The following is a 25,745-nucleotide window of genomic DNA, read 5'->3' as shown; positions in this document are numbered from 1 at the left end:
CTTTGGCAACAGTGTATTTTATTACATTTATGCCAATAAAGAATTGTTGAACTAGAGAGAGAGAGAGAGAGAGATACAGACAGACCAGTGTTTGACACCACTGACCAATCACAACTCACCACATACTGACCAATCACAACTCACCACATGCTGACCAATCACAACTCACCACATGCTGACCAATAGAGGTGGGCGATACTGGGAATTTTGGTATCGATCCAATACCAAGTAAATACAGGGCCAGTATCGCCAATATCGATACCGATCATCGATACCGACCTTTTAATATTTAAGCTTCATAGAGCCAAAGGATCCAAAAGACCTAGGATAGAATTTCGCTAAACATTGTATGTGACAACAAAATATTTTATTATCACAACATTTGTGTTTATAAACAATGGAACAATAACTAAATAAATATACAAATATCAAATTTGTGTAAACAAATATCACTCAACACAATACAATCTCCTGAGGTAGAGGGCTAACAAACCACAATACAACAAAATTAACACACCACAACAAATACTGTCAACAGTTTCAAACTTGTTATTTTTCTAAAGTTGAACAATACAAGAGAAAATACAAAGAATAAGGAATGTCCTCCCGGGAGTGCACTTCTGGCTTTGAATATAAAAAATTTTTATAAAATTAAATAAAGTAAATATAAAGAAAGAATATGTTAAGGGCATTTATACATTAATTTTTCCACAGATAAATTGTGGGCCCTGCCCCCTGTTGAAAACAAAGAATTATAGGTTTTTATTTAGGAACAGTATGATGTTCACATTTTTGGGTTTCAGTGCACATCGCCTGATGCTCAGAAGCTGTCCTGCCTTTGAAAAAAGCCTCTCAGCTGGCACTGAGGTTGCAACAACCCCTAAATGGTCTATCCGGTCCGGGGTCGTAACGGGAAGGCAGAGTCCGTACGGTACCTGAGGGCTAGGCAGAAGACGGGGTCGAGGGAACAGGCAGAGGTCGGTACACAGGAGAAACAGCAGGGTATGATAACGCTCGGTATGCAACATGGTTGGCAATACTTCGCGACGAGGTGTTGTGATGACGGTGTATATGAATGCCTGGAATGTGGGCGTGGTGATGAGGAACAGCTGAGTCCTTAATGGCTATCAGGTGACATTCCTGACACCTGTATGTAAATATTCTATATGTATTTCACACGTAACACAATGAGTATTTATATGCAATCAAGTCTGAACTGTATCATATTTAGTATATTTATTTCAATGTCAAAAGATCATTAATCTAATATATATATACACATACACACTCATCTATATATATATGTATATATATATATATATATATATATATATATATATATATATATATATATATATAAGCTAGATATTTAAACATAATACTGCGAAGTAGTGGTCAGAGGTGAACTTCGGTATAGCCAGTGTTTATTTTATTTAAAATAATTAACACCCTTGAGCCAGTGTGGCTTTTGACATAGATAATGCCGTGCCGATTGCTGTGATGGATAATTAAAGTCTAGTCTCTTATTTATTCATAGAAACATAAATCGACAATATAATCTGTAGCATCTTTATGCGGATAAACGAGGGGAGTCGGAATTCACCACAACACCGGCTGAAAGCAAATCTGTCGCACGTGAAACACTACAGGCACCGATCAGAAACTGATCAGTTCAATGTACAGTGAGTCCCCGCTTAACGACGGAGTTAGAGACTGAAAAGTCCGTCGTAAAGCAGTTTTCATCGTTAAGCGTTACCCTAGATTTAGATACGCTTTGATCATAAATACAGTATAGAAAAAAACTAACAATGTTCTTGTGCGTGCATAATCTTTGCCGTGAGAAAGAGCCATCGCATTGCCAAAATGTCAGTCATAACTCTGGTCCGTCTTTAACCAGACCCATCGTTAAGCGGGGACTCAATGTATTCAGTTAAGTAGATATGTGCGGCTTATACAACATTTTCCATTAAAAAAACTTTGTTATATATATGGCTTATATTGAGGTGCGCTCTAAAGTCCAGAAAATACAATATATAGTTGGCTCCAGTAACATATGACTTAAGTAACACGGACTTTGAAAGTTAATATGAACTGATGCTGAAGATGACCACTCGTATCTACCTGGATATTCTCTGCAGCTAGATTGAAAGGTCCCTTCCAGTGACTTCTGTCTCTGGGTCGAGGGTCTGGGTCTGTCAGTACCAGGGAATGGGGGGTGTCTCTCCTCTTCTCTCCATTTCTGCAGCTCTGCGTTTTCTGCTGCATGGCTTCTCATATGTTTGTACAGGTTTGTGGTGTTTCCACTATATTTTACAATCTTGTTGCAAACTGTACAGCTTGCCGTGGTTTCATTTTGTGCTATAAAATAAATCCAAACGGCGCTTCTCTTCCTCTCAGACATTTCAATATTGCTCCTGTCGTGTCTGTTTCCGTACTGAAGGTGTCGTGTCGACTTGAGGAGAGCGCTGAGTTTGGCTGAGCCACGTGACAGTGCAACAGCGCAAGACGGGAGGGGGAGGGAGAGGAGGAGGGGGAGGGGGAGGAGGGTGCGCTGCTCCGTGCTGTGTGACACAGCACACCGCTACTTTTACAGATAGAGAGGAGACTGATTAATCTGCGTACGCAGCAGTCAGTGCGACAGAGAGGAAAAAACCTTGAGTATCGATCTTTATACACGAGTATTGATCAATATCAATACCAGCGTGGGTATCGATATTTGGATCGATCCTCCCACCTCTACTGACCAAACTATAGCCGGGTTTCCATCCAAACATTTCGAAAAAATAATGCGCAATTTCCAAGTTTCGGCAGAAAAAAATGCGAATTAAGCCTTGTTTCCATTCATACAGTTATGCGAATAAACTGGATCACGTGAGAGGACGCCAAACAATAGTGGTTTTACGTCCATCTGGCAGTTACGCATTTTTGCATGTTGAGGTTTTGAAACATTTTTTTTCTTTTTCTTTTCTATACATAGAGTTAAATTAAATTTTTGCTCTCTCCAGAACTGTTTTTGTATGCATTTGCCATCTTTACATCGCGATCATGTACAGAACCACATGACTTGAGGCATGATACGTCATCGTTTATGCAAAAAACCCTTTTCCATCCAGTTTTTTCGAATTTTGGCGATGCGATAGTCTAACTTTTCCACCTCCTCCTAGTGTAAAAATGTTTTTGCGATATTTGGGGCTTTTTTCGAATTTTGGTCTTTTTCCATCCAGCTTTTTTCATGCGCATTTTCAAAATCTGTCTGGGTTCATGTGCTTCCTGTTGGAATCTGGGGGGAGGGGAGAGACAGTGAGGCACATGTGTCAAAGTCAAGGTGTCAAATTGATTATCTATGGCCCCCTGGATGATATTGAATTACTATTAGAACCGGCCCACAGGCCACAGCCGCCCGATGGTGTTTTGCACGCACAAACACTACATTCCCCACAATGCAATGGTAGCCCGTGAAGTCACTGCAGCGCACACAAGCGGCGAGAGTCTGCGCGGCAAAAATTACGTAATCGCAGTGGCTCCGCCCATGTGCGAGGGCGTCGCATGCTGTCGATTTGCAAGGTCGTGCACCCATTGATCTATATTACTGGATTGGACATCGCCTGTTGCCGCTATAGCTAGCGATGTGCCGCCCTCGGAGCCATTACTATGCATTGAGTCATGTCAGCAAAGCAGTGTAGTTCCTATGTGGGATGTGCATCCATCTGTCACAAAAACAGTCCTAGCGCCCTTATTTCTTATCCGATTTTATCAAATAAAATAATTGATAAAATTTGGCTTAAATTAAAGGTGAGAATAATGCCGATGTTGTGATATGTAAAACTTCGTATTCTCCCAAGAGATAAATTTATAAGCAGTCTGGGTATTTTTCAATTTAGGTAACATTTTAACAAAACCTGTGACGTTCGGCGAGGGACGAAGGACGAGACACAAATCCTCCTTTTATGTCACTTTTATTTAACACGATTGCGCAATAGCGCACGAGCAACATACACTTCACACGGAATGTGTAGACATTAGACAACGACGAGCACAGGACACTGCGCGAGCGCACATTAAATAGACAAACCACATTAGCCCCACGTGATTACGGGACGGTTCACAGGTGATACACATTATCACACGACATAGCCATCACCACGGAGTTCCACTGACGCAGACGAAGCACGTGGACCACGTATACACATGCCCAAAGGGGAGGGGCCGGGGTCCTCAACGTGACAGACGCCCCCTCCAAGGGCACTACCCGTCCCGGGGTGCCAACAGGACCGAGCGCCCCGAACCCACAACGATGGGCGAATCTGACGCGCTCAGTCCTGCGTCTGAGGAGAGCGATAAGGGGAGAGAGATCGGGAGCCACTGGCGCTGTAGGCATTGCGGTGGGCGGTGCTCCTCCTGCCCTTGCTGCAAACCCTCCACCGGGCGAAGCGCGGCTGGCGGACGTGCCAGGTGCAGCGCGGCTGGCGGACGTGCCAGGTGCAGCGCGGCTGGCAGACGCGCCGGGTGCAGCGCGGTTGGCCGACGCGCCAGGTGCAGCGCGGTTGGCCCCACCCCTCGGTGGGCCGTACAGGAAACCCTCCTCGCCCGGGGATCTCCCTCCGGACCTGGCAGTGGGAGTGGCTTCCTCCGCTTCCATCTCCTCCTCACTGCCACGGCTCCAGCTCATGGGCTGCCTCGAGCTGCCACCCCGGGAACAGTCCATGTCGCTGGCTGGGGAGAGCTCGGGGGATGAGCCCGCCTCTGGACTCCTCCTCCTCTTTACCGTCTCGACTGACAGTTCCGAGGGGGGAGGGCTCTCCTCCTCGGTAAAGGAGCCCTCGGACGGAGGGTAATCCCCGTTCTCCTCTTCCTCCCCACCGTCTTCCTCGGGGTAAGCAGAGCACTCCGACGGGGGGTACTCCTCCTCGCCGTACTCCTGCTCCTCGCCTTCCTCCATGGTGGTAGAGGGACCTACGGGCGGAGGGAGGTAGTCCTCTTCCTCGGACTCCTCCTCCTCCACGTAGTCCACCGTGGAGGCGTCGTATAACGACGGAGGGTAAGCTTTTTCCTCGTCGTCCTGCTCCTCCTCCTCGCCTGGGGAGTCCCCCTCCCCAAACTCACTCTCGGGGGTTTTCTCCACCCCGCAGAGCACAAAGGAGCTCACCCTCAGGGGCGAGGGATCCCTGGATGAAGAGAGGTGGTACTTCCCCCAAAGCCGCACCGCCACCTGGCGACACCTCTCCACCACCTCGGGGTCGTGGTGCACCCGCGCCTGACGCAGCAGGGACGCACAGATCGGGTCCTCCTCGAGCTGCGCCAGCGTGGTTCCCTGGTGCGGGAGTGTGTTCTCCTCCTCCCCAAGCTCGACCTCTGGTAGCGTGCCTGCCCCGTAGAGCTCAGGGACGCTTACCCGTATGGGCGAGCATTCCCGGGAAGGTGAGGGATGTCTCTCCCGCCACACCCGTACTGCTGTCTGGTGGTATTCCTTGGCCAGCTCGGAAATAGCGGTCTCCCGAGCCGCGCACAGCAGGTAGGCGCACTCTGGGTCCTCCTTGAGCTGCGCCAAAGTCGGCGGGGCTTCACGGCGCGGGGGGGAGGAAGAAGAGCGGTGGTGCCGCTTGCAGGACTTTTTTCCCTTCTTGGGCTTGCTCTTGTAGCCTGGGATGTTTCTGTCTCTTGATGGCTCGTCGTCCTTTTACGTCACTTTTATTTAATACGATTGCGCAACAGCGCACAAGCAACATACACTTCACATACACTTCACACGGAACGTGTAGACATTAGACAACGACGAGCACAGGACACTGCGCGAGCGCACATTAAATAGACAAACCACATTAACCCCACGTGATTACGAGACGGTTTACAGGTGATACACATTATCACACGACATAGCCATCACCACGGAGTTCCACTGACGCAGACGAAGCACGTGGACCACGTATACACATGCCCAAAGGGGAGGGGCCGGGGTCCTCAACGTGACAAAACCCTGCATAAAGCCCTTTTCTTTCACCTGGCTAAAACTAAATAACACATGTATGTCATGTTTTTGATATTCAATCATAATTATGGTAAAAAGTTGTAAATAAATAACTTTGATAAGTTTTAATTATGATCACAATTATGATATTGAAAGTCAAATTTATGAGTTTATCTCTTTATTTGTCAACTCTCCCCGTTACAGCTGTAGTTTTTTCTTTAAGTGCAATACCTCTTATATATGTTCAAGTTTAATACGAGATGGCATCAGTGTGGAGGAGCATCTTTGAGCACTACATGGCTAAATGTGGGTGAAATTAATTATGAAATTATGATAGAGAAAATAATGAGTTTGAATCTGAAATTTATGACAATTTGTCAGATTTTTTACATAGATAAATTGACATGACACAAAATATACAATTTTCAAAATCATTTATTGCAGCCACTTCTCATTGGCTACAGAATTTCATCAAGTTTAATAAAATATGTATTATTATTAATATGGTCTGGAAGGTTGAAAATCTGTGGCACTGCTCATTCTCTAACATGTGCCCAGTGTACGGTTGATATCAGTGGGCAGTGAGCACTGCATATCCCTGCTGTAGATCACGGTCCTCTCACACGTCCACACTGCATATCCCTGCTGTAGATCACGGTCCTCTCACACGTCCACACTGTATAGCCCTGCTGTAGATCACGGTCCTCTTACATGTCCACACTTTCTCACCCACCATTTGTACAGCTCATATTTTCTTTGTTTGTTGGGAAGTCTGTGTAGAAAAATTGCATTTATTTAAAAAAAAACTGTTATTTACCTGGGGTGAGTTTCCAAAACCGTTCTTAGCGCTAAGTACTTCGTAACCTCGTTTTTACGTGCGAGGTTAAGAAGTACTTAGCGCTAAGAACGTTTTGGGAAACTCACCCCTGTTGATTTAAAAAGTAATTATGACAAATTTAATTGACTTAAATTTTCATTTGGTTTCATTATTTATTCAGTTTGTGTGTGAGAGTATCTATGGAACACAATGCCAACTGGACTGAACATCGGTCCCAGTAAAACAGATTTAGAGATAATTTTAATGAACATCGTATTTACAAAATTATCCTAACATGATAACAATATTAATAACAATACATACAATACAATTTGTTGGAACAGAAAACTTGTTTTTAAGTGGGTTTACTCGACATAGCTTTATCAAAATCAAGCTAGCATGGATAGTCAACATCCCTCATCTCCGCTATTTTAAAAAAAATAAAAATTGTTTTACTGACCTGTGAAATGTGATACCTTTTGATCTTGTGATATTGTTGTCGTAGTTTTGACAATTTATTGCAAAACATTGAGTCCCTCTTTGGTTTTCCTTGCATGACTGTCTGGTAGATCTCATTTTTATGTCCATCAATTGATATCCTCAATGCAGACTCAATGCATAGCAATGGCGCCTGTGATGTCCAATCCAGTAATATAGATCAATGTGTGCACCTCTCGAATTTTGTAACTGCGTGCACCAGTTAAACTTAATTACGTTAAATATTTATTATAAATATAGTTGAAATTATTCAAAATAATTATCTTTTTTATTCACATTATTTAATGGTTGTTTATTTTCAAAACGCCCAATCTTAACGTCTTCACGTTCTCTCATGTTTCGTCCTGGAATTACAAGAGGCACGTATTAACGTAGTACAAGAGCACTGTTCAGTCAGATAGCTATTTGTTGTGAAACAAAGTCGTTACAATTTTAAGCATTTTCAAGCACTTTAGCCTAAATTCCAGCACTTTTCAAACCTTTATTAATTTATTCATTTAATGTACAGGACATGTTTTCTTTGAAGGAAGTTTGTTTTTATCTGTTTGCTTGTTGAAAAATGTTTTCACTTGAAATTACTGACATATCCATAAGAAAATATTGCTTTATTCATTTAAGCATTAAATAATATACACTGTGTTAGGTCTTGGTTCAATAGGCTATGTGCAATCATTTCAATATGTTTTAATAAACATTGAACCAGTCCGGCCCTCGGCTTGTAGCAAATTTGGTTTTTTGGCCCTTGGCGTATTTGACTTTGACATCCCTGCAGTGAGGCGTGTGTGTGTGTGTGTGCGCGCACGTGAGCTTGTGCGTGTGAGGCAACGTGTGTGTGTGGGAGTGAGAGAGATGTGTGTGTTCACGTGTGTGATGATGTGCAAGTGTGAGTTTTTCTCCTTCTCTCTACAGTCTGTCTAGCTGCAGTATTAGAGAGGAAGGCTGTGCTGCTCTGTGTTCAGCTCTGAGGTCAAACCCCTCATCACACCTGACAGAGCTGAATCTGAACGACAATAAACCAGGAGACTCAGGAGTGAAGCAGCTCTCTGCTCTACTGGAGGATCCACACTGTACACTGGAGAAACTAGAGTGAGTTACTGACTTACTGACTCTTTATACACACACACACACACACACACACTTGTCCTGTAATTGCTGCCATATGATTGTTAAGTTCAGTAAAATGGTTCAGAAAAAATAAAATGAATGTTTTTATTCTTTTGTTTTATGTTCTCTAAGTTCATTGTGATGTTATGGAGCTGTGGAGGTGGAATAAGTGGAATTATTATCACAATATGAAAGTGAACCAGTAACTCTGTGTGTGTGTGTGTGTGTGTGTGTGTGTGTGTGTGTGTGTGTGTGCACTCGCACGTGAGCTTGTGCGTGTGAGGCAAGGTGTGTGTGTGGGAGTGAGAGAGATGTTTGTGTTCATATGTGTGTTGATGTGTAAGTGTGAGTTTTTCTCCTTCTCTCTACAGTCTGTATAACTGCAGTATTATAGAGGAAGGCTGTGCTGCTCTGTGTTCAGCTCTGAGGTCAAACCCCTCATCACACCTGAGAGAGCTGAATCTGGACCACAATGAACCAGGAGACTCAGGAGTGAAGCAGCTCTCTGCTCTACTGGAGGATCCACACTGTACACTGGAGAAACTACAGTGAGTTACTGACTCTTTATACACACACACACACTCTCACACATGTACACACACACACACAAATACACGTACACACACACGTGCACACACACAAATACACACACACACGTGCACACACACGTGCGCACACACACGCGCACACACACGCGCACACACACGTACACACATCCTGTACCTGCTGCCATATGATTGTTAAGTTCAGTAAAATGGTTCAGAAAAAATAAAATGAATGTTTTTATACTTTTGTTTTATGTTCTCCAAGTTCATTGTGATGTTATGGAGCTGTGGAGGTGGAATAAGTGGAATTATTATCACAATATGAAAGTGAACCAGTAACTGTGTGTGTGTGTGTGTGTGTGTGTGCACGCGAGCTTGTGCGTGTGAGGCAAGGTGTGTGTGTGGAAGTGAGAGAGATGTTTGTGTTCACGTGTGTGTTGATGTGTAAGTGTGAGTTTTTCTCCTTCTCTCTACAGTCTGTATGACTGCAGTATTGGAGAGGAAGGCTGTGCTGCTCTGTGTTCAGCTCTGAGGTCAAACCCCTCATCACACCTGAGAGAGCTGAATCTGTCCCTCGATGAACTAGGAGACTCAGGAGTGAAGCAGCTCTCTGCTCTACTGGAGGATCCACACTGTACACTGGAGAAACTAGGGTGACTTACTGACACACACACACACACACACACACACACACACACATACACACACAAATACTTGCTTGCTTGCAGTTGTCCATCGGTCCGATGACGACTTCCACTTCTGTTGTCTAGCGGTCAATTCTCTGATCCTAGATCCACAAGTTCTATTGCAAGTGGGGCAATAGTACGTAGTATTAGTGTGACTAGCAGCCATGGGTATGTCCCTCCTGAGTCTTATTTGTTGTCTCCTGGTTGTCCTTTCCTCCTCCAGTGTTTTGAGTCCCAACCAAGCACAACTGCCTCCAGGTGTTCCGTTCAGCAGCCATACTTTCCAAGTCTCCAGGCTTAATTTTGCACCTTTTAAGCGCTGTTTTCAGCTGGTCTTTAAAGCGCTTCTTCTGTCCTCCAGCCAGGCGCTGGCCTTGATTGAGCTTGCCATACAATACCCTGCGCGGTAGCCGGTTGTAAGGCATCCTGATAACGTGCCCTAGCCACCGTAATTGGTGCTGAGTGATTGTAGTCTCAATGCTACTGCAGCCTGTTCTCCTCAGGATCTCAATGTGCAGCACTCGATCACGCCAAGTGATTCCTAGGATTCGCTGAAGACAGCGGATGTGAAAATGTTCCAGGGTTTTAAAATGTGGTGGCTGTAAGTAACCCAGGCCTCACAGCTGTAGAGGAGTGTGGAAATGCAGACTGCTTGGTAGATGGATATTTTAGTACTCAGGTGAAGATTTTTGTTCAGGAAAACCCGGCAACTAAGTCTCCCAAAAGAAGCTGATGCTTGGCTGACTCTGTTCTGGACTTCATTGTCAATGGTATTGTCATCAGACAGAACACTCCCAAGGTATCTGAAAGATGAGACAACTGACAATGGTTCTCCTGCAGCAGTAAATGTGGGTGACATGGGTTGGATTTTGTCACTCCACTGGCAGACTATCTCTGTCTTTATGGTGTTAATAGTCAGTCCCATCCTGCTGTATGCCCTGACTGCTGCATTGAGGACAGATTGGAGATCTTGTGGAGTGTTAGACACGAGAGCACAGTCATCAGCATACAGTAGCTCCAGTATCCTCACTCTGTGCATCTTGGTGGTTGCTTGCAGTCTCCTGATGTTAAAGAGGTTGCCATCTAGCCTGTATGCCACTGTTACCCCACGGTGCTCCTGTTCTTTCTAAAGCCACACTATGATTCAGGTAGCATTGACTCTGCGATGTTGGTAATTAGCCTCTGGAGCATCACTTTGGCCAATATCTTCCCGGCAACAGCAAGGAGTGATATGCCCCTATGATAACCTATTGTCAGATCCAGGAGACTTGTTATTTTTCAGAGAGCGGACAGCCAACTGTACCTCCAAGAAGGTTGGAGGAATATTTAGATTATTGTTTGGTTGATATTTACATTTACATTTACGGCATTTAGCAGATGCTCTTATCCAGAGCAACTTACAAAAGTGCTACGTAGTTGCTTGGAATCTCCAAGGTAGTATAGATAGTCCTGAACACAAAGTACTCTAAGCCAGAAAAACCACTAGACAAAAGTCATATGATACCTAACAATTATGCCAAGTCATATATACAATACAATATACAATGAATATACACATCACCTGAGGAAAAAGACAATAAGCAATTCCTATAACCCAATTATGCACAATACCTGAGAAAAAGACAGTAAGCAATGCCTGTAACAACCACCTGAGGAAAGAGACAATAAAGTACAATAGATGAAGCATAATTATGTAAAGTGCACTTGAAAGAGGTGGGTCTTCAGTCGGCGTCTGAAGACAGCAAGTGACTCCGATGTTCGGACACACAAGGGAAGTTCATTCCACCACCTTGGAGCCAGGACAGAGAAAAGTCTGGATGCTTGTCTCCCATGTGTCCGGGATGATGGAGGGTCAAGACGAGTCATACTTGAGGCACGGAGGGCTCTAGGTATGCTTCTGGGTTTTACCATGGCCATCAAGTAAGGAGGAGCTGGACCATTCTTTGCTTTGTAGGCCAGCACCAGGGTTTTATATTTAATGCGGGCAGCTACCGGAAGCCAGTGGAGGGAACACAGCAAGGGAGTGACATGGCTGAACTTGGGAAGGTTGAAGACCAGCCGAGCTGCAGCGTTCTGGATCAGTTGCAGGGGTTTGATGGCATGCATAGGAAGACCAGCCAGGAGGGAGTTGCAGTAGTCCAGTCTTGAGATGACAAGGGACTGGACAAGGACCTGAGTGGCCTCCCTAGAGAGAAATGGCCGAATCTTCCGAATGTTGTGAAGGGCGAATCTGCATGATCGTGTTGTGTTAGCAACGTGGGCCGTGAAGGAGAGTTGATTGTTGACAACTACACCAAGGCTACGCGCTTCCATGGATGGAGTGATCACGGTGTTCTCAAATGAAATAGAAAGATCACGATGAGGACTGGCTCTTGCAGGAATGTACAGCATCTCCGTCTTGCTTGGGTTAAGCTTTAGGTGGTGAGCTGCCATCCAAGAGGCAATGTCTTTTAGACATGCAGAGATTCGAGCTGAAACCTGTGTGTCAGAAGGTGGGAAGAAAAAGAAGAGCTGGGTGTCATCCGCATAACAGTGATAAGAGAAGCCATGTGCAGAAACTGTCTCACCCAGTGAGCGGGTATAAAGGGAAAAAAGAAGTGGACCCAGCACTGAGCCTTGTGGAACACCGGTGGAGAGTTTGCATGGCGTGGATGTTGATCCTCCCCATGTTACTTGGTAGGAACGACCCTCCAGGTAGGATGCAAACCACATCCATGCACTGCCAGTGATACCAAGGCCTGAAAGGATGGACAGGTGGATCTCATGATTGACTGTCAAAGGCCGCCGAAAGGTCAAGCAGAATCAGAACCAGCACAGCAGCGATGGCAAGCAGCTATCTTCAGAACAGAACATTCCTTTAGATAACAGATATGAAGCTCTCTCCTCAACTGGAGTAGCAGGAATAGAGCAGTCTGACCACAACATACTGCCTCCCTCTCCAGGACATCAAACACACCCCAATCAGCATCACAGAACCAACTCCAGTCTGGCTGCTAAGCAACAGCAACAGCATGCAAATAACTCTGGCCATTCGCGGACCAACCACCAGGCTGCCAACTGTGTTAGCCGGCAGCATGCTAACAAGCATGCTAAGAGTCGTCCCAACCACCAGCCTGCAATCCGTGCCAGTCGACGGCTAACTAATGAGCATGCTAATAGGGTTTGCCATCGGGATGCTAACCATGTTAGCAATCGGTGTGCTAACCATGTTGGCCATCGGGATGCTAACCATGTTAGCCGCCGAGGCATTAACAGTGAAAGGAGACGAGGAACACCGCCACAGCCTAAAACGCTGCTAATTGGGGACTCAGTCAGAGATGTATGGAGCAACAGTGTTAGGGCCTTTTGCTTTCCTCGTGTTACTGTCTGTGAAGTGATACCCATGATTCCACACATATTGCATGACCATCCAGCTACGGAAAGACTGATTGTGCATGTCGGCTCTAGCGATGTTTACAAACAACAGTCTGAGATTCTGAAACAGGATTTTAACCATCTGCTCGACATTCTGGAGTTTTCCCAGTGCGAAGTGTTCATTTCTGGACCGATACCTACTGCACGTCGAGGCAGTGGTCACTTTACCAGACTGCTGGCTCTAAACAGCTGGCTCACTACAGCCTGTGCTCATCGGAAGGTAAACTTCATTGACAATTTCAACATCTTTTGGAGGCGTCCTGAGCTTTTAAAACCGGATCAGCTTCACCCTAACAGGGCTGGGACTCAAATGCTTGTGGATAATCTAATGTATAGAATCACTCACATGCGGAACCTGCACCCTACCGCCAGCAGTAACGTCAGTAATGTCAGTCAAAGGAGCCCACCATCTCCTGTCAGAGAATCTGTCCACAGTCTCAGAGGTAAACTCCAGGAGATTGATGAGGTTCCGCAACACTACAGTCTGCAGTCTTGTAGGAACTCACTTACTTCTCCTGCACACTCAGTGACTCAGGTCTGACACACTGGAACCCATACTCCTAGTAAGTGCTACATTCCAGTTATTTTAAATAGCCGGTGGCATGGCTCTCAGAATCGAAATAAAAATGTAATCAGAAGAAAACACAAGGGCACAAAACATTGTAACAAACAAAATTTGATCCCAGTGAAATGCACAAGTGATGTAAGTGATGCCGATCAAACACATCAAGTCTTCAAAGTCTCCTTACTAAACGTCCGCTCACTCACAAACAAGACTTTTATAATAGCTAAATTAATTGAAGATTATTGTCTGGACTTTCTTTTTCTAACAGAGACTTGGCTTGATAGCAATGGAGCAATAGTGCTAAATGAAGCTTCGCCTCCTGACTTTAACTATTTTAATGTCTCTAGAGTAAATAAGAGAGGTGGTGGTGTTGCATGTTTTTACCATAAAGCATTCCGCTGTAAGCAGATCTCATTAGGGGAACATCCTACGTTTGAATATCTGGCAGTACAACTCAACAGTACTTATTCAGTTCTTTTGATTGTTATCTATCATCCTCCCAGACTACATGCAGACTTTCTTGAAGATTTTGAAGAAATGCTTTCAAGGATTTTAATTGATTTTGATTATGTTTTAATTGCTGGGGATTTTAATATTCACATGGATATATCCACAAATCCAATCACTTCAGAGTTCATGAGGATGCTTAACTCTTTTGATCTCATACAGCATGTATCAGGCCCAACTCATAAGCATGGCCACATTTTAGATTTGATCATTTCTAAAAGCATCGAGGTTAATAATACTGAAATTATTGATGTTGCAATTTCTGACCATTTTGGCGTATTTTTCAATATGTCATTATCTACTAGAACACTCAGTGAAAAGAGTACAATAACCAAGCGTTATCTCAGTGCTGGCAGTGCCGTGGCCTTCACAGACATGATACAGTCCCTCCCTCCCCTCTCAGAAAATGGGAATGAGCTAGTTGAAACATTCACACAGAGAGTTAAGAACTGTATTGATGCTGTGGCACCAAAGGTAACTAAAATTATCTCTGGTAAAATTAGGATGCCCTGGAGAAACACTCCTTCTATTGTAAAATTTAGGCAAGAATGTAGGCAGGCTGAGAGACGTTGGCGAAGGTCAAAATTGCAAGTACATTTTGATATTTATAAAACAACATTGCACAATTACAACAGTGAAGTGAAATCAGCAAGGGAAAACTATTTCTCTACCTTAATCAATTCATCAAATAATAACTCGGCTGTCCTGTTCAGAAGTATTGATCAGCTAGTAAACCCCACCTCCTGTGTCTTCCCTGAGACTGTTTCAGTTGAAAAATGTGATGAGTTTGCAATATTTTTTAGGGACAAGATCACTAGTATAAGGCAGAACATAGCAACAAGCACTAATAGACTATCAAACCTTATATCAGTTACTCAGCCTAACTTTAATATGTCTTATTTCCAAGAAGTTGACATGGTAACACTACTTGATGTGATTTCATCACTAAAATCCTCTACTTGTGAACTGGACCCTTTACCTACATGCTTTTTCAAGCAGGTTCTGAGCTCATTAGCAAATGAAGTTCTAACGATTGTTAATCAGTCTCTGCAATTGGGTGAATTCCCTAACTTTTTTAAAACAGCAATGGTTAAACCACTATTAAAGAACAGAAATCTTGATCCCACAATTCACAATAATTATCGACCTATATCTAACCTTTCCTTTCTTAGCAAAATCATTGAAAAAGTTGTGTCAATCCAGTTGAATGATTATGTAAAAGTAAATCAAATAAATGACACTTTTCAATCTGGTTTCAGAGCTCTCCACAGCACTGAAACAGCCCTAGTTAAGGTAGTAAATGACTTGAGATTGAATAAGGATGCAGGCAAACTCTCAGTCCTTTTTCTGCTGGATTTAAGCGCCGCTTTTGACACAGTTGATCATGAAATTCTTCTTGATCGACTACAGAGTTGGGTAGGCCTTAGTGGCTTAGTCTTAGACTGGTTTAGATCGTACCTAACTGGGCGTGATTACTATGTAGCATTAGGTACCTCTTCCTCCACACGTCAAAAAATAACTTGTGGCGTCCCCCAAGGATCAATTCTTGGGCCGTTACTATTCAACCTATATATGCTTCCGCTACCACATATCATTAATAAACATGGTATTAGTTATCATCAATATGCAGATGACACTCAACTTTACATTTCTCTAGAACCTAAGGCCCTAAAATCAATTTGCTCACTGTTTGACTGCATAGATGATATACAGACATGGATGTCTGACAATTTTCTGCAATTAAATAAACAGAAGACAGAGGTTCTTGTTCTTGGCAGTGATTCACAAAGGAATGATGTCCAGACCTATTTAAATAAAATGAATCTGAATGCCAGACAATGTGTTAAGAACCTGGGCGTCACCTTTGATAATGAGCTCAGCTTCAAATCACACATCATGACTACATGCAAGACAGCTTATTTTCACCTTCGAAACATTGCTAAGGTCCGGGATATGCTCACTCCTGCTGACAGTGAAAAACTTGTCCATGCATTTTATCACATCAAGGCTAGATTATTGTAATGCTGTTCTATCTGCTCTTCCAAAGAGCTCTATTTCGCACCTACAGCGAGTTCAGAACGCGGCTGCAAGGGTTCTGACCCGCAGGAGAAAGAGAGATCATATTACACCTGCACTCCACTCACTGCACTGGTTACCTGTCAGCTTTAGGATAGATTTTAAGGTTCTAGTCATGGTTTTTAAATGTCTTCATGGTCTTGCCCCTCTTTACCTCAGTGAAATGATGGTTAGATATGTTCCAGTCAGGTCTCTGAGGTCTTCAAACAGTAATCTACTGGTGATTCCTAGATGCCGATTAAAGATTGGCGAGGGTGCTTTTAGCCACTATGGCCCAAAGCTCTGGAATTCTCTTCCTGAAGAGCTCAGATGCATTTCATCCCTGAATAGTTTCAAGAACAGTCTCAAAACTTTCCTGTTTAGATCTGCTTTTAGTTAAGAAATTCTAGTCTATTATTTTATAATTTGTCACTTTATTTAATTATTTCTTTTTACCTTTAATTTTAATATTTTATTTTTATCTTCTTATATTTACTTATCTTAATTAGTTTTATTTACTTTACTTTTTTATTATATTGTTTACTTTACTTTTTTACATTTTACGTTATTTTACTTTAATTTCTTTAACATTTTCTTTTTGTCTTCTTTTTATGTTTCCTTTATTTATACTGTAAAGCACTTTGAGTTGCATGTATGTATGAAAGGTGCTATATAAATAAAGATTATTATTATTATTATGATAGTCCAGTTGCTCTAGCCGCATGGAGTTTCTCAGTTACGGCAATGAGTGCAGTTTCTGTAGAATGTGCCGGCTTGAAGCCAGATTGGTTGGGGTCCTGAAGCTGGTTCTGTGAGAGAAAAGAGGATAGCTGGTTGTGTACAGCCCGTTCAAGGACCTTAGAGAGGAATGAGAGGAGAGATACCGGTCTGTAGTTGCTGATGTTGGTGGCGTCAAGGTTGGGTTTCTTTAGGATTGGCACCACCCTAGCCGCCTTGAATGATGATGGCACAATTCCTGAAGATAAGGAGTTGTTTATGATGATTGAGATGAAAGGGAGGAGTTTGTGGGAGATTGTCTGGAGGAGTGTGGATGGGATGGGGTCCAGAGGGCATGTGGTGGGACTGTTGGATGTCAGCAGGTGAAGCACCATCTCAGCTGAGAGAGGAGAGAAGGAGGTTAGAGAAAAGGGAGGAGTAGGAGGGGACACAGTGGGCACAGGGACTAGGGAAAAGGTGCTGCCAATCGTATTGACATTCTCTTCAAAGAAGGTGACAAAATCATCTGCAGTAAGAGAAGTGGGAGTTGGAGGGGGGAGGGTTTGAGGAGAGAAGAGAAGATTTTGAACATCTTGCGTGGATCTGATGTAGATGCCTCCAGCTTCTCTCTGTAGAATGAGGTCTTGGCAGCAGTTAATTCCATGGAGAATAGGGACAGGAGAGACTGATACAAGCGATGATCAGCAGTAAGCTTTGATTTCCTCCATCGCCTCTCAACCATCCTCAGTTCTCGTTGGTTGTTACGCAGGGTGTCCGAGAGCCAAGGAGCAGGTGGGGAGGATCTTGTGGGTTTGGAAGAGAGGGGACATAAGAGGTCAATAGATGAAGAGAGGGAGGACAATAAAGTGTCAGTGGCGGTGTCTGTGGAGAGACAAGAGAAAGAGTCATGGGACGGGAGGGCTTTGGTGATAGTAGAGGCAAGTACTGATGGAGAGATGGAATGAAGGTTACGACGGATGGTGGTAGTGCCTGTAGCAGTAAGGGTCTGACGGTGGGGAGGAAGAGATAAGGAGAAAGATACAAGGTGATGATCTGAACAGTGGAGAGGAGTTACTGCAATGTCCATCACTGCAGGTGGTCGGGTGAAGACCAGGTCTAAGACATTGCCTGCTCTGTGTGTTGGAGAAGACTGGGTGAGCTTGAGGTTGAATGATGACAGAAGAGGAAGAATGCCAGATGATTGTAGTTTATCTGTTGGGAGGTTGAAGTCACCAAGCAGAAGAAGAGGAGTTTCATCGTTAGGGAGGAGGCTCAGAAGTGTGTCCAATTCCTCAGTGAAGTTGCCTAGGGTGCAGGGTGGACGATAAACAACAATGATGTGAAGTGTGGTTGGGAAGCATACAGTGACAACATGATACTCAAAAGTTGAGATGGTAATTTGTGGAAAAGTGCAAGGAGTAAAGCGCCAGCAACTGGACAGAAGCAATCCGGTGCCACCTCCCCTTCCAGTCTGTCTTGGAGAGTGCGAGAAGGAAAATGCAGATGACAGGGCAGCAGGAGTAGCAGAGTTCTCTGGGGTGATCCATGTCTCTGTTAGGGCCAAGAAGTCAAGGGACTGATGAGCTGCAATGGCTGTGATGAAGTCTGCTTTCTGGACTGCAGACTGGCAGTTCCAGAGTCCCCCGGTCGCTATGATCGGGGTGTTTGTTGAGAGTGGAGGGTAGATGAGGTTACTGGTAGTGCGTTTTCTGCGGTGATGTTTGCATTGACGGCGACTGTAAGGAGCAAGAACAGGGATGGAAAAACACATGATGAATAAATGAATGAAGGTGGTATATGATGTGTGTCAAGAGTGTGATACTTAACCAAAAAATGAAGATGGGCTTTAGTTGATTGAAGAGTAGAGGATGTCTAACCTGTAGCGGACTGCCACTTATTTAAGCAGCAGATATTTGGGCAGTTCATATAAGATGGTTTGATCCGTCACAGAGTCCTGGTTTAACAGGGTGTTGAAGTGCTCTGTCCACCTTTCCAGGATACTGTTTTGGTCTTTAAGGACTCTGAGCCCATCTGCAGTTCTCAAGGGGGTGATGCAGTGACTTCTTGGGCCATATGTAGCCGGTCTGTGGGTTTATGCTACTCCCTTCTGCGTTGTGTATGTGAGGAATAAAACTCTGGACACCGGAATCAGCTTCAGTCTGTGTATTCTGTATAAACACCATAAAAAACAAAGCAAAAATATTCAACAGGCATCATCACTAGCTTCAACAGGCATGCCTCTCTCAGTCAGGTTCACCACAGACTGCATGCATGTATACAGAGAAATAAAAAAAAATACATATATATATAACCTAATTTCAACATTGATATCCCTAATATTATTATACACCAATTTCAAAATACATTCCCACTTTAATCACTTTTATCTTAATCTGTTTTGTTATCCTGAGATCTCAACTAAAATCACCCGCATTTACCCCTTAATACAAAAAGAAAGAATTGATAAAACGAAAGTCCTCCATTTTGAATACACAGTACATCGACCAAGATCAAACAAACTAAAATGGCAATGAGAGCACTCACCTGTATAAACACCATAAAAAACAAAGCAAAAATATTCAACAGGCATCATCACTAGCTTCAACAGGCATGCCTAACATGGAAAGAAAACCATTTTATCCGTTAGACGATAGAGCTAGGAAGCTACTTTGCCGAACGATTAGCAAAGGGCGCTTACTGCCTGATAAAGAGTGTAACTGCTTTTAAAACCGTTTTAAAACTCAGAAATATTACTGGCAACACCGTAGTACATGTCGCTAGGCTTACAGTATCGATGTGTATTAGAAATGCTCACAAAATAACTGTTTTAACTATTAAAATGCACAATTTATGTAGCGCGCTACACAGCATACCTCTCAGTCAGGTTCACCACAGACTGAGGGAAAAATTGCGCCAAACGCGACAATAGGGGGAGTAACTACGGGTGCACAGACCGGACAAAAGGAATATACGCACTCCCATTGCCACACAGAACCGTAAAGAACTTTCAAAACAAAATAAAAAATATAGCCGCAAGCGGCGATTGGCGGGTTCACACACCAATAGGCATTTTGGCCTCAATAGGCAAAAGGAAGCCCAAAAGGTCCTTTAGACCTAAAAGTGAAAAAAAGCTGTTTGGGTTTGGCCAGTGTGTGCTCTACAGATGTAGAGTGTGATGACATCTGCGTGTGTCAGAAAGGGAGACACAAAAATAGCACATCTGGCTAGAGCTGCATCTATGTGAACAGTATAGGAAGGCCTGCACTTGTCTATACATGATTGGGCCTCTATATTACTGACAGAGAGAGATTGAGGGAGCCAGAGACTATGCTTTGTTATTTCACTCCTTGTACACCTAGCATGCCTAACATGACTGCCCGTGTATTCAAAGTATGAATGTAGTCTGCAAAGCCTGGCATGACTGACATGACTGGCATTACTGACATAACTGATATGACTGGCATGACTGGAATGACATCCCTGGCATGACGAACAAAATTAACATGACTGATATGACTGACATAACTGGCATGACTGTAATGATTTGAAGATTTAACTGACATGACTGGACTGACATGACTGATAGGACTGATATGACTGGACTGAAATGATTGGCATGACATGACTTACATGACTGGCAGAACATGACTGGCATCACTGACATGACTGATATAACTGACATGACTGGACTGGCATGTCTGATATGACTGACATCACTGGTATTACTGACATATACTATACATATACTATAGATATGCATACAAACTATACATACATTTAGGTAGGTGTGTGTGTGTGTGTGTGTGTGTGTGTGTGTGTGTGTGTGTGTGTGTGTGTGTGTGTGTGGTAGTGTATGTACTCAAACTATGACAACATATACTAATACATACATACATACATAAGTATACATAGAAACTATACATACATATAGGTATAAAGGTGTGTGTGTCTGTGTGTTTGTGTGAGAGAGAGACAAAAAAGAAGCCAAATATCAGTTTGTATAAGCATGTGTTAGTCACTGGGATATGGGTGGGTATGGCTAGGGAAGTGTCATTGTGAATGCTATAGGAAGGCCTGCTTGCGCCTGTATGTGTGTGTGCCTGGTTAATAGACACAGAGAGATCTAGGTAGCCAGAGCAATGTTTACTTAGGGCACAGAGATGGGAGGGGGAATGTGGGTGAGAGTGTGAGAGAGACTGAGAGTGTGAGTTTCAGCCTGCGTGCGTGTGAGAAGGAGAAGGTGACAGAGGGACTTTACATGCATTTTTATGCATTGTATACAATACTGCACTGTAGAGCCATACGATAACCGATTTAGATGAAACTTGACAAATTTGTTCAGGATGGCATTCTGAATGGGCTTGTGCATTTTGGTCAGAATTGGATAAAATATGAAAGAGCTTCAAGAATATGAATATTATATGTATCGATGCTGTCCGTTAAAAAAATATTTAGCAGGTATAAGTGTCCTAAAATCCAAAATCTTTGGATTGTTTTTTGATTTCACACTCTGTAGAGTATTATAAGACTTTGCTTGACATGATAGTATGAAAATCCTAGGAGGAGTATGAAAAGTGATGATTTCAAACTATTAATAACTGTAAATAAACTGTGCATTTTTTAATAGGACATGTAATTGGAAAGTTGTTCGCACTACTGCAAGGAATCAAAAGAGTCCAATTGCATGTTCCCAAGTGGAATTATGTAGGGGATATACTTGCTTTATTTGCAATAGCGCCCCCCAGTGGCCAATCGACACCCGGCTGGATTATGTCATAGGGGGTGTGCACTTGTCCACACCCAAGAGGTTTCGTGCAGATCGACCAATGGTAAGCCTGTCAAAAGTGTCCCGATCACTGATTGGCCGATTACGTCAGCCATTTTGGAAGTATGGCATGTCTGCTTTAGGACCTGGTTCCCAGAGGCCCATAGATGATGTCTGCCAAGTTTCATGTGGATCGGCCAATCTGAGTGCATGGGGCAAATTTTTGCATGTTATAGCGCCCCCTAGCAGGTGAGGTATGGCAACCTCTGCGAGCTGCCCCAGACCCTCACAGGGAAGCTGTCTGTGAAGTGTCATCTCATTGCATGCAAGTTTTCTGCAGTTAGAGCTTCATATGCGCAAAATTTACTATTGAGTTTACACCCTCTCATTTGATTGGCTTATACTGACTAGGTAGTGATGAAATTAGCATTTTTGCTGGATAGATTTTAAAGTTCAGACTCTTCTGAACGTTTTGATACCACATATGTGCATGTATGTGAAAAATCCAGGGACAAGTTTGGGCTCAAAGATGTGTGCGATTTTGCACATTATGCAAATTAACTCGAAATCTAAGTGGGCGGAGCTAAAGGGTCCTAGAGGCTTTTTTGTTTGTTTTGAGGCAAGGAATCCATCAGAAGTGGAATTTCGTTTCTATGACCTACGGTGTAGGAGATATGGACCAAAACACAAAATGCTGCGCTATAGCGCCACCATCAGGCCAATGTGGGTCATTGTCTGGGTTTCCCTCATTGCACCTCTGGTGCACCTGTCTGCCAAGTTTGGTGTTTCTGGGCCTTACGGTCTAGGCTGCAGTATGCGTTTTACAGCCTGAAAAATAATAATAATAAGAAAAACTCGAGCAATTACAATAGGGTTCCCACACTATGTGTGTGAACCCTAATAAAGGAGGGATTTCTGTGAAATTAATAAAATAAATCACAAATACAACAAAATATAAACATCATTTTTTCCATCTGCTACACATAGATGGATTTAACTGCATTATAGAAATTATGCATATCATTTATATCTGAAAATGATTGAATTTCATGGGCCTTCTCTGTCCACCATCTATTTTGGATGGTGCGTAAAGTCCTCTGCACTTCCCGTCGAGCCTTCTGCCACTGCTGTCTAGCAGTGTTGGATGAGGGGTTTCTCAAACTCTCCTGGTGTGCTTTATGCATGGTGCTTAAGAAGTTTTTAATGGAGTCGGAGTTATCATCAAACCAGTCTTGATGATTTTTGCTCTTATAGCCAATTGTTTGAGCTGCTGCTTCATGGATGGCTGTACTAATAGAGGTCCACTGCTGTTCTACAGTAACTTCACTACTCAAAAATGGTTCTAGCTCCCTTAGTTTACCAGCCAGGGAGCAACGAAACTCATTTCTTGATGTGATGTCCTTGAGACGGTCACAGTTCAAGCGCCTTCCACTGGAACCCTGTCGCATGGGGGGGCGCACCTTCATAAGGACCTTGGTCATGATCAGACGATGGTCTGTCCAGCATTCCGCACCTCTCATGGCATGAGTTATGAGATCATCCCTGATGTCACAGCATCTCATAATGACATAATCAAGTGCCAGTGTTTGGAACGTGGGTGCATCCATGATGTTTTATACTTTGTCTTTTGCTGGAAGATGGTGTTGGTTATTGTCAGGTCATGCTCAGAGCAGAGGGTAAGTAGCCTCATGCCATTTGAATTGATCTGACCAATCCCATGTCTGCCAAGCACTCCTTTCCATATTTTGCTATTTTGTCCCACACGTGCATTAAAGTCCACAAGAAGTAGGATCTTGTCAGTCTTGGGGATCTGACAGAGAGCCTCATCCAATAACTGATAAAAGGAGTCCTTTGTCTCAGTGTCTGATGGCATAGTAGGTGCATACGCACTAAGAATTGTAGCAAAACGGTTCTTCACCAGGGAAATACGGAGGGTCATCAATCTTTCACTAATGCCCACAGGAGCTTCATTGAGTCTTGGCAGTAGCGTGTTCTTAATGGCCAACCCCACACCATGTAGATGATTTTGCCCACCTGTTGGGTAACCTTTCCAGTACAGTGTGTAGCCCATGCCCTCTTCTGTAAGAGAGCCTTCATCAAGGAGCCTGGTTTCACTCAGCAATATCAATGTTATAGCGACCCAACTCAGCTGCAGTCAGGGCTGTTCTACTATGGGGTCTCTCAGATCCACCACAAGAGTCCAGGAGGGTTCTTATATTCCATGTTGCCAGTTTAAAATTAAAATACTTATTTTTCCTGTTTCGACCACAGATATGGAATAACCCGACAGGTGCGGTAGCCTGTCCAGGTATAAGTTAAGCGGGCATTTTTTAGAACACCTTTTCTAGGTCCCTCCTCAAAACTAAGGTGAGCAGTGCGGTCCCTAAATAGGGCTGCTCAGTCACACAGGGGTCTGCCGAGAACAGCTGCCACTCAGCCCCAGCTGTGAGCGACCAATACCCCATGATAATACCCCATGATAATACCCCATGATAATACCCCATGATAATACCCTATGACGCTGACATGTAGGGCTCTAACTAGGAGCTCCCAGCCAATTCAAACCTGCCCCCGTCGCCAGACACCCCATCGCTGTCAGACTTCAACCAGATGTGGATCGGTAATATCACCATTGGTCAGACAGACCCTCCAGAAAGTTGCAATGTTGCGATTTGCAACTTCAACACAACTTCAAGCAAACCCCGCGAATTCAGGGCAGTGTTGCAACTTCAGCCAATCACCGCAACTTTCCCGCAAATTTGACCAATCACTGATGTCGTCTTGATGTGACGTCGACAAACTCCTGCCTTACTTCCGTATATACGTTCTAGAGGAGCAGACTGAAAGCAGCATGAGCGACGAAAATAACGGCAAAAAGATCGGGAAAGCAGTATCCCGGTACACTACATGAAAGCGGGGATAAACTGTCCAGATCCGACACGCAAATTGATTATCTATGGCCCCCTGGATGATATTTAATTACTATTAGAACCGGCCCGTCGGCCACAGCCGCCCGATGGTGTTTTGCACGCATAAACACTACATTCCCCACAATACAACGGTAGCCCGCGAAGTCACTGCAGCGCACGCAAGCGGCGAGGGTCTGAGATAAAGTTTATAAGTTTAAACTTTAAACTGAGATAAAGTTTAAAGTCAGAGAATGTTTATTTATCTCTGATCCATATCTATGAGTTACTAGTTCGTTCTGGCGCCAACCACTGGCGATCGATCTCGATATAATACTTAATTTGTGTCCATTTTACAGGCCGCCCGGTAACAACTTATGTTCCCTAACCCCGCCCCCCCCGTCAACAATTAATGTTCGCCACCCCCTCCAGGTTCAAATCTCACTCCAAGCGATCTTGAAAAGTTGCCAACCCTGAATAAATAGGTAAATAGATAATTAAAATGGACTACTAAATAGAGGAAACCATACAACATTTACTCCCTATTGTAATGTACTCACAAAAAAGCAAAAACACACCGCAACTTCCATCGCAATTTTTTTTGAAAAACACCCGCAACATCAAACATTTTAGCCCGCAACAATCACAAAAAAGGCCCGCGAAATCCTGGTGGGACTGGTCAGAGGTGGATACCTGCGCCAGGAGATTTTTAAGTGCTGTAGGGGGTGCGCTATCTGCAGGAGGCTGCCGGATCCTGTTTCTGTTCAGGTCCGCCTATTGCGCGCCATCAGCGCCTTACTTTTCTGTCAGGGTGTGCTCCCTTAGCCCTTGCCTGAAAAAAAGGCTACTCACAAGGCAGTGGGGCTATTTGCCCATAGTTGGGGCAGTGGTTGATAGGTGCTAGAACGTGTCCACCCTGTGGTGGGCCTACACACCGCACCAAACGGAAACCTTCGCGGATGCGGGTAAACCAAAACCAAAAGACCTCAAAGGAAAAATGCCAAAAACGGAAAACAGAAACCTCCGCGATAGCGGGAAAACTAAATCAAAACCCCAAAGGATAAAACAGCTCAACGCTACGGAGGAATCTCGATGTACAACAAAACCAGGTAAGTAAACAACAAAAGAAAAACACGCGGATAATAATCAACGCGTCGATACAGCGAAAAAACGGAGGAGAACCAAAAAACACACGGAGAAC

The 25,745-nt window shown here is 43.8% G+C and overlaps 1 protein-coding gene across 4 annotated transcripts in view; it reads left to right on the top strand.

Moving 5' to 3' along the window:
* Window positions 1-25,745, top strand: part of LOC143491514 (NACHT, LRR and PYD domains-containing protein 3-like) — a 189,672-nt gene that overhangs the window by 145,817 nt on the left and 18,110 nt on the right. For 2 of the 4 annotated variants that reach the window (XM_076990598.1, XM_076990595.1), the window contains exons 5-7: window positions 8,190-8,366; window positions 8,756-8,932; window positions 9,406-9,582. The exons of 1 other annotated variant lie outside the window; for it this stretch is intronic. In XM_076990598.1, the coding sequence (XP_076846713.1) occupies window positions 8,190-8,366; window positions 8,756-8,932; window positions 9,406-9,582 (531 nt within the window). The remainder of the gene's footprint in view (window positions 1-8,189; window positions 8,367-8,755; window positions 8,933-9,405; window positions 9,583-25,745) is intronic. One more of the 4 variants, XM_076990599.1, reaches the window with a different exon arrangement.

Source organism: Brachyhypopomus gauderio, unplaced genomic scaffold (assembly GCF_052324685.1).
Source record: "Brachyhypopomus gauderio isolate BG-103 unplaced genomic scaffold, BGAUD_0.2 sc76, whole genome shotgun sequence".
Classification (NCBI taxonomy): domain Eukaryota; kingdom Metazoa; phylum Chordata; class Actinopteri; order Gymnotiformes; family Hypopomidae; genus Brachyhypopomus; species Brachyhypopomus gauderio.
This window is presented reverse-complemented; position numbering and strand designations above follow the sequence as displayed.